Source organism: Vipera berus (assembly GCF_964194415.1).
Source record: "Vipera berus genome assembly, chromosome: 9".
Lineage (NCBI taxonomy): Eukaryota > Metazoa > Chordata > Lepidosauria > Squamata > Viperidae > Vipera > Vipera berus.
The window spans coordinates 19,843,467-19,858,995 of NC_138212.1; the positions used below are offsets into that span (position 1 = coordinate 19,843,467).

General features: G+C 42.5%; 1 protein-coding gene across 4 annotated transcripts in view; it reads left to right on the forward strand.

Annotated features, from left to right (window-relative positions):
• KCNQ4 (potassium voltage-gated channel subfamily Q member 4) overlaps positions 1-15,529 on the forward strand; it is a 130,863-nt gene that overhangs the window by 99,349 nt on the left and 15,985 nt on the right. For all 4 annotated transcript variants that reach the window (XR_014027398.1, XM_081335196.1, XM_081335198.1 and 1 more), the window contains 3 exons: positions 3,095-3,250; positions 14,390-14,607; positions 14,991-15,093. Coding sequence is in view for 3 of the 4 variants with exons in the window: in XM_081335196.1 (XP_081191322.1) it covers positions 3,095-3,250; positions 14,390-14,607; positions 14,991-15,093 (477 nt within the window). In the remaining variant the exon portion in view is untranslated. The remainder of the gene's footprint in view (positions 1-3,094; positions 3,251-14,389; positions 14,608-14,990; positions 15,094-15,529) is intronic.

Here is a 15,529-nt window from a genome sequence, read left to right on the forward strand (position 1 = left end):
GAAAAACATTTTTTTTAAAAAAATAATACAGTGCCAAACATCTTTGCCTCAAGGGCTTTTGTCTGAATGTGACATAAGATAGGCTTGGAAGCTGGATTGTGAAGCTTTCGGAATTGCAGACTCACTCAGTGCCGAATGCAAATTCTGGTGGATTTGATCAAATTCATTGGAAAACTTAATATATATTTTTTTTCTGGAAGGCTATAATTTCTGCACTAAGGAGAAAGAATAAATTAAGCAAAACCTGCCTCCTTTGTGCTGGTTAGTACGGTATAAGTGGAAGCTTCCCAAAATTAACATTTGCCAAATGTCAGGGAAAAGAAATTCCATCTTCCCCTGTTCAATGGTTTGGGTCATCAGTTTGCAAGCCATCTTTCTTTCTCCCCCCCTCCCCGCCCAATATAAAGGATAGTCCAGAGCATCTGGCCATGGTTTGGAGACCTTTTTTTTAAAAAAAAATTCTTCCTTCATGGACAAACCATTGATCTGGAGTAGTGATGTTTTAGTGATGAACTATGGTCTCCACCCCAGTTTCACTGCTCCAAATAGGAAGTCTTATGAGTTGGAGGTTCTACTGTGCTCCTCTGTAGAGAAGAATTATTGTGAAAGAGGAAGACCCTCCTAGCTTTGCTTCAAATTACCTTCTACTTGGCGCATAAATACAGATAATTTTAGAGCTTAACAGTGATGCTGTGAAAGTCAATACTAGCAACTGAGCACCTATAGAACTGGGGTTTAGGTTTATAAGCAAAGACCACTATCCATCTGCTGTAGTTCTTGAAGATCACTTTTTGGCTGTACCCTTTATATTCAAGAGGGACGCGGTGGCTCAGTGGGTTAGGATGCTGAGCTTGTCGATCAGAAGGATGGCAGTTTGGCAGGTCGAATCCCGAGTGCCGTGTAACAGAGTGAGTGCCTGTTACTCATCCCAGCTTCTGCCAACCTAGCAGTTCGAAAGCATGTAAAAATGCAAGTAGAAAAATAGGGACCACTACGGTGGGAAGGTAACAGCGCTCCGTGCGCCTTTGGCGTCTAGTCATGCCGGCCACATGACCACGGAGATGTCCTCGGACAAGCGCTGGCTCTTTGGCTTTGAAACAGAGATGAGCACCAGCCCCTAGAGTCGGAAACGACTAGCACGCATGTGCGGGGGAACCTTTACCTTTTACCTTTTTATATTCAAGGTGTATTGACTGTCCAGTTTGACTCTGACTCCTAGATTCAGATTCTGCTTGGCCATAGAGCTAGATTTGGAGGATATCTTATTAGCCCTCTTGTTGCTATTGAGTATAGTGAATCTAGAGTTGTATCAACAGAAAAGAATATTTGTAGCTCAGGGTTGAACTGTAGGGTCTTTGGTGCTCTCTGACATGTAGAACAAATAGGCAGAAGATTAATAGAGTGCATCCATAAACACCAACTAGCAGTCAGAAGACATGATGAATACTCCTTATTTGCACAACATATGAACAGACTTTACCATAATTTCAGCTGTGAAACTGAGCATCCTACACCAAACTAAGTCCAAAAATGCTGGAGAATTTCTGGAAACCTGGTACTTAGACAAATCAGCCATAAACAGGCACATTGAGATAAACATTTACGTACCACTCAAAAAAGACAAAACAACAACAACAACAACAAAAACCTTACCAGCAATCAACACACAGATAAATAGATATTAACACCAAAATTAATAGTAGACCAACAATGGAGAAGTAAACAATATCCCAATCAAGAAAATACCAACTCAAACAAATAGTCAAACAAGATACAACAGCCTAGTCAAGGAACCACCAAGAATATTCCCACCAATACTGAAAGGGCAAGCCACTTGTATATAAATAGAAAGCAAAACTCACTCACTCCTAGCGCTGTTGATGTTACCTAGTTGAATAATGAAACATCTACAAGAAAGCAACCAAGTTTAGAGTGTAGCAAGGAACCCACAATCTAGAGTTGGTAGAACAGTTCAGCACTCCATCATCTACTTGAAGGCCTGCAGTGAGGAAGAAGTTACAGTTCTTCTATGTGATTAGTTCCATATCAAATTGCTATTATTTTCCAAACAAAAATCCAGTAGGGAAGTCTGACCAGCACTAGCTTTTCATCCCTTTTGTCTTGCTTCTTCCTTTTGCAAACCTTTTGGACTAATTTCAGTTGCTATGTATTCTTATTGTATGCTTGCTGCCCTTGGGAGACGTATATGGAATAAGTTTCATAGCCATCCTGAATTCAGTAATGTTTATCACGGAACACTATCAATGGTGAACAACCCATGGGTCATTGTTTAGCACTGAAGACTGAATATCTCAATTAAGGGTAAGATTCAATGATTGGTACTGTTGCCTTAGATAGTGCTGAATGAAATGTTCTACAGATCTGAAGAAGAAACCCTGGTTTGTGCCTTGGATTGCACTCAGAATGAAATTACGATGATCCGTGATGACTTTTTCACCTGCCCTCCCAAAATTGGAACTCATGCTCATAAATTAGTGTTCCTACAGCACACTTAACCGAATTACTTACACATTTGGTTTCATGTGCTAAGCTTGGACAGTTTGATCACTCATTTTTTGTGGCTTAGCGTATTTTATGAATGTAAGCCATTTGGCTGATTTGTAGTTCCACATATTCCACAAACTAAGAAATGGATTGATTTCTTAGTTGGATTTGGAGTTAGATTAAACAAGTGTGAACGAAGGCCAGTGTAACTCATCAGCCATGCACCCCAATTCTATAAGCAACAACCAATCAATTTACTCTATCCAGATAAGTCAATTAAGAAAACAAAAACAATTAGGTGATCCATATTCTTTTCTCCTATGGAGAAAAACAAGGTGCTCCACAAAGAATTTATGGGCAGTGGTCCACAAATGTGTTTGTCTTAATTTTGTTAAATTTCTGCTAGGTTTTTCATTGCTTCTCCTTCCTGCTTTCTCTCTCTCTTTCTTTTTCTTTTAATCCCCTTCTATTTTCAAGACTTTCCTTGACATTCTTCTACTTTTTTGCTTGCTTGCTTGTTTTGCCCCCCCTCCCCCTCCCATTTGAAAGCTTTTAATTCCTTCATGTTTTTATTTGAACCCAACCCTAGAGAACTGGTCCTTATGTTTGACCACTTGCACCGAGCTCGCAACGGAGGGCTTAGGATCTCTGAGGTGAGGAAATTCCCTGATGGAGCTCCACCGTCGTATCACTCCTTCACCTCTGGCCTGAAAGCCTCCACTCCTCCTTTTTACACAGGAGAAAGGTAGGGTTGATGCCACCTCCTTGCACGTTTTCGTGCCCCTGGTGTGTCTCATGCCCTTCTCTCTCTCTCTTTCTCTCTGGTGTGTGGACTCTGTCTTGTGCTGCTGCTCCCTCCTGGTTTTACTCCTTTGTTTGTTTCTACATGTGGTACGAGTTGAGTTGGCTTCCTTTGGGTTCCTCTTTGGCCCTTGAAAGAAAGGCACAACCGTGCACAGCTCTTTATCTCCCTCTTCTGACTGGAGGCCATCATTACACCCCCCCACACCTGTGGATCACATTGATAGTTGCATTTTCAAGGGAGAAATTTAGGTGGTGCCGCCAAAAGCATTAACCCAACACACACCATGTCATGGCTAACCCAGGATCTCATTTTCTAGCAGGACTTGTGGCAAAACATTTTTCAGCATCAGTTTCTTTCCAGAAAGAGGGTCAGTATGGCTGGGTCTGGACGGTTTCCACCTTCCAAGTCTCCTTTGCAGTCCACCTCATTTCATCATCTTTTCTCTCTCTCCTCCTCTCTGCCTCCCTTGATTCCTATTTCTCTGTCCATCTTCTCATCACTTCTCCATTCCTTATTCATTTCCGGAAGCTGGATAGAAGAAGATGCTCCGTCACCCAAGTGTTTGCGCCTAAGGTAACCCTTCCCTTTAAAATGGCGGTGTCTGCTTTTATTCCCTCCTCAAAGAGAGGGAGGCAGCAGGACGGTAGGTTTTCCTACAAGAGGTGCTGGTGGTCCACATCTCCTGCTGAGGTAGGGGGAATAACCTGGCACTTGGGGGGAGGGGAAAAGGAGAAAGAGCACTGAAAGTGGAACTATCACAGGGTGACCAAGGGAATTGTTTGCTACGTCAGTGCTTAGAGACAAGCCAGGTAGATTTCCCAGGAAACCAAGGGCCACTCTTTGCCGTAATTCCTTAGTTCCTCAAGTGGTACATGTTCTGGTGTCACCAGAAGTGGAAAGTGGAAGTGGAAAGACCAGACATCTCAATCAGGGACGTGGGGAAGGGTACGTTTTCTCTCTTCACTTCTCCAGTTAGGAAAAAAAAGTCTCCACGAGGTTGCTTTTTCTTGAAGGAATAGGGTTTTTAAGGGGTGAAAGCTTGACTTAAGCCTCCATAAGGTTGAAACATTATTTATTTTATTTTGATTTATAGGCCTGCCCAATTTGCAAGAAACAATATAATTAACATAATATAAGGATTTTGGAATGTGAAAACAGCAGGGCAACAGTACTGTAATAACAAAAGCAATGGTAACAACCACAGTAACAATCATGGGCAACCAAACCCAACCTACACGTCTCATTCAAGGTCTTACATTCTCTAACAGTTCAACCTGCAGGTTGGCCCAATGTTAGGCTGTTAGGCCTTCGAAGAAGGACAGAGGGTCAGGTTTTGTCCCCTAAATTTCTTCCAACATTCCTCTCCTCAAACTAAGTTTAAAAGTCACATTGGGCATTCCTGAGGTATTCTAGGGGCTATAAAAATAATATTGTTTGCTTGCAGACTATGGAAATGATGATTCAGGCTCAAAGTGCCACTCAATAGCCTGGAAGGTACTGCTTTGTAGACCAGGACAACAAGTTCTATTTTCTCTCTGGAAAAGCTTGCAATGACCACACCATAGCTTGTCCTCCTAGGAGCCCAACAGTCAGCTCCATAAATGATTGGATTGATATGCATGTATCGTATGAACAATCCCTGTTAAGGCCCTAAAGGTTGGAAAAAAAATGCCCAACCTGTCCTGTAACAGGTAACATTAGAAATGCAAATTAGTATACCACATCAAGTTGAAAATGATTCCCACCCCCCCCCCAACCCTCAAAGTTTGTGTCTAACAGGGTGATTGTTTCTCACCGACTGTGTGAGAATTCATTCTTACAATGAGAGACGTGAAGTCCCACCCATGTGAACTCCCACATTTGGGCATTGTTGGAGTCGTTGATTGGCATCCCAGAATGGCAGATAGGGATGCTTTATCTAGAAAGAAATCTGGCTTGGCCAGAGCATGAAGGTTAGAGGGCTCTGGAAGACTGGGGATCTGTAGAAGCAGCTCATGAAAATTTGCATCTGTCCCATCTGAGGCCATGAGTGATAGATCTGCTGATATTTTGTAATCTAGGAGAAAGAAACTGATCAAAGTGATCTGTGGATTGGACCAGCTTTCCAATGAGTAGCTTCAGCTGGTTCCCAAACAGTAGCGCAAACACATAAATTGGGATTTGATGTTAAGCAGAGGAGTTGCAGGCTTTTGACTGACTTTAGAGGGAAAAACCTGCTCCTTCAGTTTAATAAAAATGAAAATGTTGGCAGAACCATACTTTTCTTTCCCATTCTGGTCAAAAAAGCAGTTTCAGTGTTGAAAAAAGCATGTCACCTTCACATTCAGTGGATCTCATAGATGGTTGAGGTTTCTAGAAGTTATCAAGATAGAAGGGCATTTTATTTAAATAGCATTTAATGAGAGCATCTAACCAGGCTTTCAGTAGTCACATTTTTTTTCTGCCATGTCTACATGATTGTCCCAAAGGTGCTTTTCCAAAAGGCAACTGGACTTTCTAGTTTTCCCCCCCTTGAAAACATTTTGCTTCTTATCCAAGAAGCTTCTTCAGTTCAGAACTGAACTGAAAAAAACCAAGCCCAGTTGCTTTTTGGAAAAGCATCTTTGGGACAACCATGAGTTGGATGATTGACAATCTCCATAGATGTGTCCACATGATGCTACCTTCCTCGTGTCTCTAGCCCAGGACATTAGTTTTAAATCAACTTTGGCTGTTCCGGTGCTAAAGCAATATTTTCCCCATAATGCCTTCCTAAGTTTTGTTATGGACACAAGCTGATACATTTCACCAATCATCCTGTTGGTGCAGTCAGATGAACATCTTAGGTTGGTGAGGGTACCTTCTCTCCATGGGAATTGTCTCCCAGGACTATTTTGATTTGGGCAACAGGCTTTCAAAATAAGATGACCTTTTATACCTGACTCAGAAACTTAGATCAACCTGAATAGCAGCTCCCCATCAGTGGTGGGATGGAAGTCCCATAAGAAAGTGGAAATGAGAGGTGTTTCTCTGTTGCTCCCTAGCATCGCTCTCCCAGCACCGATCATCTGTGGTCCTAAGGCTTCTGAGCACTCTTCCAGAAGAGCAGTGAACTTATGTTCAGAAAGAAGCCTAAAGAAAAGTTGACAGGTCTAGGGAATGGTTACCCACTGAAGCAGCAGAGACACATCTTGTTTGCCTACTCCCTGGTGCAGAACACCTGTTAAATTCACAGTACAAAGCCGCCAAGTCTCTGAGCTGAAGACAAGTTGTAAGCTGTAATAAAAGCAATTGGGACCGACAGTGAGGCTAGCAAAATTTATTCTATTTTGGTTTTCCTCACAGTCAAGAGGAGGACCCTTTAATGGAGGTATTGGGAAGAGCTATCAATAGTAAGAAGTACATGAGTAATCTGACATCTGACCTTCTTGGCCATATGTCCATTTCCAGATCTGAACTACACCGATCATTTTTTAAAGCAGGTATTCCTCCAGCAAGCTCTGGTGATGCCGGCTTGTTTCATGGAGGTCAAGTGAATCGTCCATATCAGGGATGGGATTGGAAATCAGTGAATTTTGGGGTGCCCTGAGTGAGGTGTTCTGTGGATGGTGCTCTCACAACATTCATCAAGTCCTGTTGGCCTCAGCATGGCTTTCTCCTCTGCTCTTCCCCTTACTAACCTTTTCCCCTCTCTTCCTTTCTTTTTCCTTCTTGTCTTCTCTTCCCCTTCTTTTTGTTCTTGTTTTTTTTCCGTGTTTTCCTTCTCCTCTCTCTAGCCAGATCTTTAGTAGTAAAAGGAATTTCTTTCGGATTCCCACCGGCTGGAAACAGAGGTACCGAGGCTTTGGATCTGCTGTCCAGGAGATGTTTGGGGATTTGTCTTGATGTTCATATTCTATTTGCATTACGGTTGTCCCATTGATTCAAACCCTCCCCTTTTTAGTATCAGAGAGGGCATGCTGCAACAGTCATGTGCAATGGAGAAGTGCATGGGGATGTCCTTCCTTCCCATTTGTTATGATGCCCTTCCAGGGTGGGAGATACGTTTGCTCTCCTGAAAAAAATAATAATAATGGTATGTCTCCAGTGCAGCTTTCGAGCAAGAGTCAAAACAAATGCACAAATGGATTCAACGTGGACCACACAGGAAAGGGACATAAAGAAACCAGGGACCCTCGTTGCTACTTAACATTTCTTGAATTATTCCTTTCTTCTGAAACCTTCTGTTCTTTTCTCTTCTTCATCCTTGCCCCAACCCTCCAAGCCACATTATGCTGACCTCTGATGACCCTAAGAGAATAGCTGGATTAATTAAACGAAATCTAAAACCCTTTGACATGCTATGGATTTCTTAGGATGTTTAAAATATAGGGCAGGGGAATTTATCCAGGTTTCCAAAGCAACCAATGTTGAGATGATCTTAGAGGGTTCTATGGTCCTTGAGTCTTGGAGATTGAACCTAATGGAAAGTGATACCTGATGGTTGAAGGTTTAGTCTAATATGGAAAGCAGTTAATCATTTCAGGCTGAAGTAGTAAACTGGTGGGCCACCATTATGACACATTACACCTTTGCAGTATTACTCCATCTCAACCTTGCTTCAGTTTATTTGGGGAGTTTTGGGGTTTCTCTCCGATTTTTCATACCCTCAAATCTCAAATCGGAAAGATTGGTTTACTCAGATTGGTTTACTTTAAATAAAAGTATAAAGCTGTGCTGGAGATTTACCTTCTTGTAGCTGTGTGATTATATTCTGGGTCTGGAATAACTCTTAGGGCCAGTGGTAGCCACTTGGAAACACGAATGCAAGAAGACAGGAACGTCTCCCTCATCCTTCCAGATGTAGTGATTCTATTAGCAGAGTGATTCCACTTCTTACAGATGGGCAGATTTCGATTTGAGATTTGGATGCAAACCTTGGCTGGATAACCTAGCAGTCTTGGAAAGACGTAGGCCTAGTCCATTGGCTTGTCAGATGGAACTATAGAAGGTACTAAAAGAATCTTGATTATGTACAATTTCATGCCCTTTTTCTTCTGTCCATGACCTTAAGACTTGGTCATGGAAGAAATCTCACCCAAACAATGTTCATCTGAAGAAGGAATCTGACCGTGTTGGGAATTTTACCCCAGGGCTGGCCCTGAAGTTATTCCAGTTTTCTTAATTGAGCTGCATGGGGGGAAGACTCAAAGAGCAGGGGGAATTCTGGAGATTGAAACCTGGCTGTTGGAGCAATCTCCAATCCAAGGTGGAAAAACCAGGGTCCTCCGCCCTTCCTGGAAAAAGGCAACTCACCTGAGAATGCAGAGTTTGCTTTGAAGTTCCTCAAGAAAATCAACACGGATGACCACATTGCCCAGTAAGACAGCCCAAAAAAGAGCTGTCAATTTTCCTGTGGATGATCTTGCAAGATGGTGAGAAATTATCAGGTCAATGATCAGTGCTCTGCTTTCACTGATGGTGCCCCCCAGAGTGACCTTTCACAATGCCTCCAGCCATTGTGCAAAGACATCCTTACAAGGTAGATATCCAACTATCAGCCTGTGGTTCTTTAAAAAAAAAAGTCTCCACTCCTCTTTTTTGGCATCTGTGCTGGGCTGTGTTTGTGACCAGAGACCAGTGTTGTTGCTGCCGCCTTATTTTTCACACCTTGCTTCAGGTGGAGATCTCAGACGTTCATACAGCTAAAGTAGCAAAACTAGCCAGGCACGTGGGCAGCTTTAGGTAGCTTTAGAGCACAGGAATGCATCTTCTGGAGTTATGAAAGCTGCTGCAGCATGACAAAAATATTTTTGGGGAGTGAGGAAAATAATTCCCAAGAATCAATCCATCGGCTCCTGAACTGATGTAGAGTCACCTCTGAAAAGCAAGTGTAGCAGTTCAGTTCTTCTTGTTAATTTCTCTTTTTGAAGTAGTAATGCAATTTCTCCAAAGTTGCCATCCTCCAAATCTCTTCTACTATAGTCCTTCATTCCTAAAATATTGGTTGTGGGCCACTATAGTCCAACACAGCTGGATGAAGCCAAGTTGGGGGAACAACCCATGAAAGGTATCCAATAAAAGCCTGGTGCTTGTTGGAGGGTTGACCAGAAAATATTACTTGGGTGGTACTTGGGAACGGGAAGGGACTTCTGAAATATCAGCTATTTCCTTAAGCTCAAGTCATACCTGCAGCTTAAAACCCCATTGCAAACAGGATATTTTGTTGGACAAGCCTTCTGGAGAAAAAGGCCACATGATTCCTTGCTTGGCCAGCTGAGCAGTGAGAATTATGTCCATTAATGGCTCTAAGATAACTAACAAAGTTTTTTTGTGGTGAGGATGGTACCTTTGAGCCAAGATTGACTCCTGGCAGTTGCCTGGACAAGTCCCTGCAATTATCTTGGCAAGATCTCAGAAGTGGCTTCCATTGCATCCTTTCTTAGAGCTGAGTGAGTGGGGCCGGCTCAAGATCATCCGGTTACTGTCGTGCCTAAGGTGAGAATAGAACTCCTGGTTTCTATCCTGCTACACCAAACTGGCTCTCTGAACCAAGTTTGGCAACTGGCATTTCTGTATGCCCATTTTATCTTGCTTTCATTTCACCAGCCTCAGACCCTTGCTGAAAAGAGGAATCAACTTCCTGGACTTTGCAGTTCTATAAGTCTGGAGGCATTTTCTCTGGGCTACAGATGGACTTGAGATCCGCAATGCGGTGTTGTTGTTGTTTTTTATGCTAGGCATGGATGGGGCAACCTTTCCTGTTTCTTTGGATGCCTCTTCAATCCAGTAAGAACTGTTTCATCTCCTTTGGATCACGGACAATTCTACATTGGGGCTAAGTTGACATTGCGCAACTTTCCACGTCCACAAAATCAGGGGCTACTGATTTTGCCAGTTCCCTGGAGCTATAGGGAACAGTTTTCCATGAATGGTAAAATCCTGTTCTTCCTTCCTTCTCAGATGCTGGGATTTCCCCACTCCTGACACGTACACACGAAGACACTGGTCTACTGTGTCAATTCCTTTTCCTCAACCCACCAGTGTAGATTTTTTATTCTTCTCATTTGGTGACCAATCAGCATTTTAAAGCTATGCTTTTTCTCTCTGCCAAAAAGAATGACGGTAAGCAAAAAGCAAGCAGAAAAAGGGACATGATTTTGTTTTTGTAACCTTCCAGTTGGAAGCAGAACTGTCCAACTCAAGAAGAGAAAGAGAAGTGTGCACAGGCTGGTGGCTAATGACAGTGACATGAAGATTCGCCTGTATTCTAGGTGCAATGGTCCACCAAGAACTTTGATTTTATTATTGTGGCCACTTTTATGATCATACCTGGTGGATACCCTTGATGAAGACATGAGCCCAAAGTGCTATACAATGCATGCTTGAAGCTGAGTGGGATAGAGACAATGGTTGCGAGCGAGGGACTGTAATTTATATTTTGCTTAGGCATGTGGAAAATGGTTAGCAAAGAAATTTAAAAATGGGGTCAGAAATACCCTTTTCTGCTTGGGTGGGAAGAAAAAGAAACTCTGCCACTGAAGTCAAATTCTTGGCCAAACCATTGCCGGATCTGTTAGGCCAAATGCCATTTGGATCTGTGGAGTTCTCTCTTTAGTTCTGATGTTCCTCTTGAGCAGAACTCAGAGGCCAGCCTGGAGAAGGAGAAGCAATTCGGTGTTTTCCTGTCTTTTACAGTTCAGTTCTGGAGCCTTTGCCCCAAAAGACATCGTCTGGAGATGGCACATCATAAAAGATGTCCTATTTCATGCCATTTGGCTGTGGCTACTAAACAGGCTACTATTGGTTAGGTTTAACCTGGTTAATTTTCCAGTGACCTAGGGTTGTGGTATGAACCCAAGCGGTTTGGTTAGTTAAACAAATTCATAAAGCTAAACACTCTGTTAGAGCACTCTGGTCTTTGAGAATGCAAAACCACCTCCGTTGAGTTAGCAAAAGTTAGCCACCTTTAAAATTAGCTAAAGTTAGCCACTGAAACATATGTTAATTTTGATTAGGATTAACTATGGTTAGATTCCTCTGGAAAGGTATGTCTGCAATGCTGTGATTGAAGTCCTTCCTTTTTAAAAAATTCACTGTACATGCAACACATTTCAAAAAGGGACAGGACTTTATTTGTACTGATGTGGCTGTGATCTTGATATTTTTGACACCCCACCTCCCCATCCCTCTTGCACTTATGTGAACCAAAATATTTACTTACCTAACAGTTGCAAGTGATATGCATATAAAAAGGACCCAGGGCTTCAATCACATGGTTGTAGCTGCCATCTTGAATTTTTTTAGCTCTTGCCCCCCACAGACCCATCTCCATCTGAATCCTCCTGGATACTTTGAACAAATAGGCAAATTGGGGCAAGCATAGGATTCTTGGTGCTCCCTGAGTTTGGTTGTTTTCTTACAGACATTTCATTACCCAACTGGACGAGACCATAACCTAGGAGGCACTGCCAAGAACACTCCCACAGATTTTTAAGAAGAGGCTAGACAGACACTTGTCTGAGATGGTATAGGTTCTCCTGTTTAAGCGGGGGGGGGGCTGGACTAGAAGACCTCTAAGGTCCCTTCCAATTCTATTCTATTCTATTCTATTCTATTCTATTCTATTCTATTCTACTCTACTCTACTCTACTCTACTCTACTCTACTCTACTCTACTCTACTCTACTCTACTCTATTCTATTCTATTCTATTCTATTCTATTCTATTCTATTCTATTCTATTCTATTCTATTCTATTCTATTCTATATAAATAGAAAGCAAACCCCAGTCTCTTCTAGCAAAACAAAGCTAGCCCTGATGAGGTTACCTAGTCAGGTAATGAAACATCTGCAAGAAAACAGCCAAGCTCAGAGAGCATCAAGGACTCCACAGTTCAACCCTGAGCTACACTGTATTTTCTTCTATTGGGTCAAATACCTTGTTAGGAAGGAAAGAAGGAGAAGTATTATCTGGGAAAAATGGCTTCCTCCTTCCAGAGCCACATTTGCTTGGGCTGTAGGCCTTCCCTTGCTATCGAAGAAGATGTTCTTGGTTTATTGGCCAAAACATTATCCTAAATAAAACTCTCCCTTTAGCCAGCTCATCTTGCATTGAGCTGGCTGAGCTTCCAAACATCTCCTCTGCAGGCATCCCTGGTCTTGTGGTGTCTTTCAGTCTCTTTCATCTTTTGACTGTTCTAACGTTTCATATTTGGTTTGTTTGCTTGTTTCCTTTCAATCTTTATTGTAAGTATTTTGGAAAGGGCTCCGGACTATGAATGGGGTTGTGGCATGAGCTAGTTTGGGCCCTTTTCCTCTCTCCTTTCTCTAACTGAAATCAGCTGCTTGACTTGCGGTCCAACCTGTAGACCCTACAAATGGATAACGAACACACTGCACCAAAAGTCCTAAACTCTACAATGAGGTGGGTGCTGCAGAGAGCTTGGTGTGGATTTGCATTGAGACTTTTTTAAATTCTTTTTTTTTTAAAAAAAAATCTTTTTGCTGAGTGTTTATTTAATCTTTTTACAGAAAACTAGTGCATCAGGGAAAGCCTTACCTTCCTTATATGCTTGTTTTCTATCCCCAGAGACAAATTAGTAGTGGGAAGAGATATATGTCATTTAACGACTCTTGGCCCCTCAACTGGAAGAGGAATCGTTGGGCACATTTCCAGAAAAACAAAACCAAGTTTCCTAGCTTAATTCCCCAAGATTCCTACAAAAGGATCAGGTTGACACACTCTCAGATCTGCCACCATTTCCATCTCTAAGTAGAAACCATCCTTGGCTCCATTTGTGGAGAAAAGTATAATTTTAATAGAAGTCAAGTGTACAGCAATAATGCATATCCAGAACTGAGAATCATGCATCAACTTTTCCCTTCCTTAACTACCTCCCATTGCTGACCCCCCTTCCCCCCATGACCAATCAGGTTCAAGCAAGATGTTTTCAGAACAGTCACTTCAAGCATAGGTTGGTATGTAGCTGTCTTCCTCTCCTAGCTGGTTGACCTTGAAGCAGCATCTCAGGGAGATACAGAAGTCACTTTCATTTCCCCTCAAGCATCTTCCCTCCTGACTACCAGAGTTCAGGGCAGATACACATACTACAATATTGCTGTTTATACATAAAAAAAAATATTGCAGGATAGAAGCTCCCATTCATTAAAGTATAATTTCAAATTTGAACGCTCATCTGATAAAATACTGAGCTATTTTTATTCCAAATGGTTAAACCACATTTGGAGACTGAACTTTCCTTCTGATTCTCATCCATATTTAGGGGTTTCTACATAAAGACCTCAAATTGCAACCATTCAAAGTTATGGAGCTGCTTACAACCTGGATTTAAAGTTCCAATAATGCCCCCCCCCTGCAGGCATGCGATGGCATTTTGAAGCCTTGGCATCCTCATTTATGGCCATTTGCAGGACCCCACAGTTATGTGACTGTGATTTATGATGGTTTTTTTTTACTGGAAATCGGCATTTACATTCAATTTCCAGCAAAAAAACACCCCATTGTAAACAAAAGATCAGTCAGTGACCATGGTGCTCATTTAATAACATGGTGGTGCTGTGGTTAGAGTGCAGTACTGCAGGCTACTTCTGCTGACTGCCGGCTGACAGCAGTTTGGCAGTTCGATTCTCACCAGCTCAAGGTTGACTCAGCCTTCCATCCTTCGGAGGTCGGTAAAATGAAGACCCAGATTGCTGGGGGTAATAGGCTGACTCCTTAAACTGCTTAGAGAGGGCTGTAAACCACTGTGAAGCAGTATATAACTCTCAGTGCTATTGCTATGATTCACTTAACGACTGCTTCAAAATGTCATAAAATCAGGCACAGTCATGTGGTGACCCTCTTAACAACCAGTATGGCTTATAACTGAATTCTGGGCTCAGTTACAGTTGTAAGTTGAGGACTATCTGAACTGGATAGGATTTCAGGGCCAAGGACCCTGCCTTGATCAAACGAAAGCCCCCAATCAAAACGGTAACCTGTTCAAAGGGTGAGCAGAGGAGGGCAGCAGATTTGAGTCTAGGGCCCCTTTCAGCTGTTGCTTTGCACCCTCCCCAATTCACCCGTTCCCCAGTTGACTTCCACTCCACACCCTTTCCAGCAATAAAATGGGACTCAAAGACCGCATCCGAGTGAGCAATTCTCAGAAGCAAGGCAGTCGGGGGAAGCAGCATCTGGTGCCTCCACTCCACCGCTCCCCCAGTACGGAGAATGTCAACGAAGGCATCAGCCCCAGCAAGGTACAGAAGAGCTGGAGCTTCAACGACAGGACAAAGTTCCGGGCCTCATTGAGGCTGAAGCCCCGGACGCCAGTGGACGGTAAATTTTGGAAGGAGCCAAAGCTGGAGGTTGGAAATTTTCATTTGGTTTTAATTCATAGTAGCTGATGTTAAAGAGGAAATCAACCAAGCTTGCTAAGAATTATTTGTATTTATTCCATCTCTTCTCATGTTTCTGAAGAGTTCAAAACACATGGTAGGTTTGCTATTTGGTATATTTTATTTAATAGTTTCTTAAGTTTATATTCCACACATTTCCCCTAGGACAGTGCTTTCCAACCTCAGCAACTTTAAGATGTGCGGAATTCAAGTCTCAGAATTTCCCAGCCTGCATAGTGGCTGAGGAGATCTGAGAGTTGAAGTCCAGACATCTTGAAATGACTAAAGGATAGTCCTTCCACCAAGTCATGTTTCCATCCACAGCTGATGGTCCTGCAGAGGAAAGCAGCGAGGAGAAGACCTATCAATGTGACTTGACTTTTGAAGACATCATGCCTGCTGTAAAGACCTTGATCCGAGCAGTCAGGTGAGAGCTGCAAAGCTGGGATCAAAGCCAAGAACTCCAGGTTCGGGTCCACAAGGTGGCTTCCAGAGAAAACGTCCTTTGCTTTGAGGCATCTGGTTCTCTCAAATCAAAGTCTCAGCATTTGGGATTGCACAGCCAAATGGAATAGACTTTTTGGAGCCCAGATGTTGCTCTCAAGAGAACTTGAGATTAAAGAAATTGAAGTGAAAACCAATCACGGTTGGCTTTAAGGAAAGAAAGGAAAAAGTCTCGTGGGTGAATATATATACTTTGCCTTGGAGAAATCCCGGCAAACTAAGAGAAAGATTCCAGTTGTACATTAGCAGTAAGAAAAGGATGACAGTGAAATTCACAAGTAGAAGATGTGATGGTCTCTCTTTTGCTCCTTGAAGTTGTTTGATCCATGAGATGGGTTGCCGTGTGCCCATCTATCCTT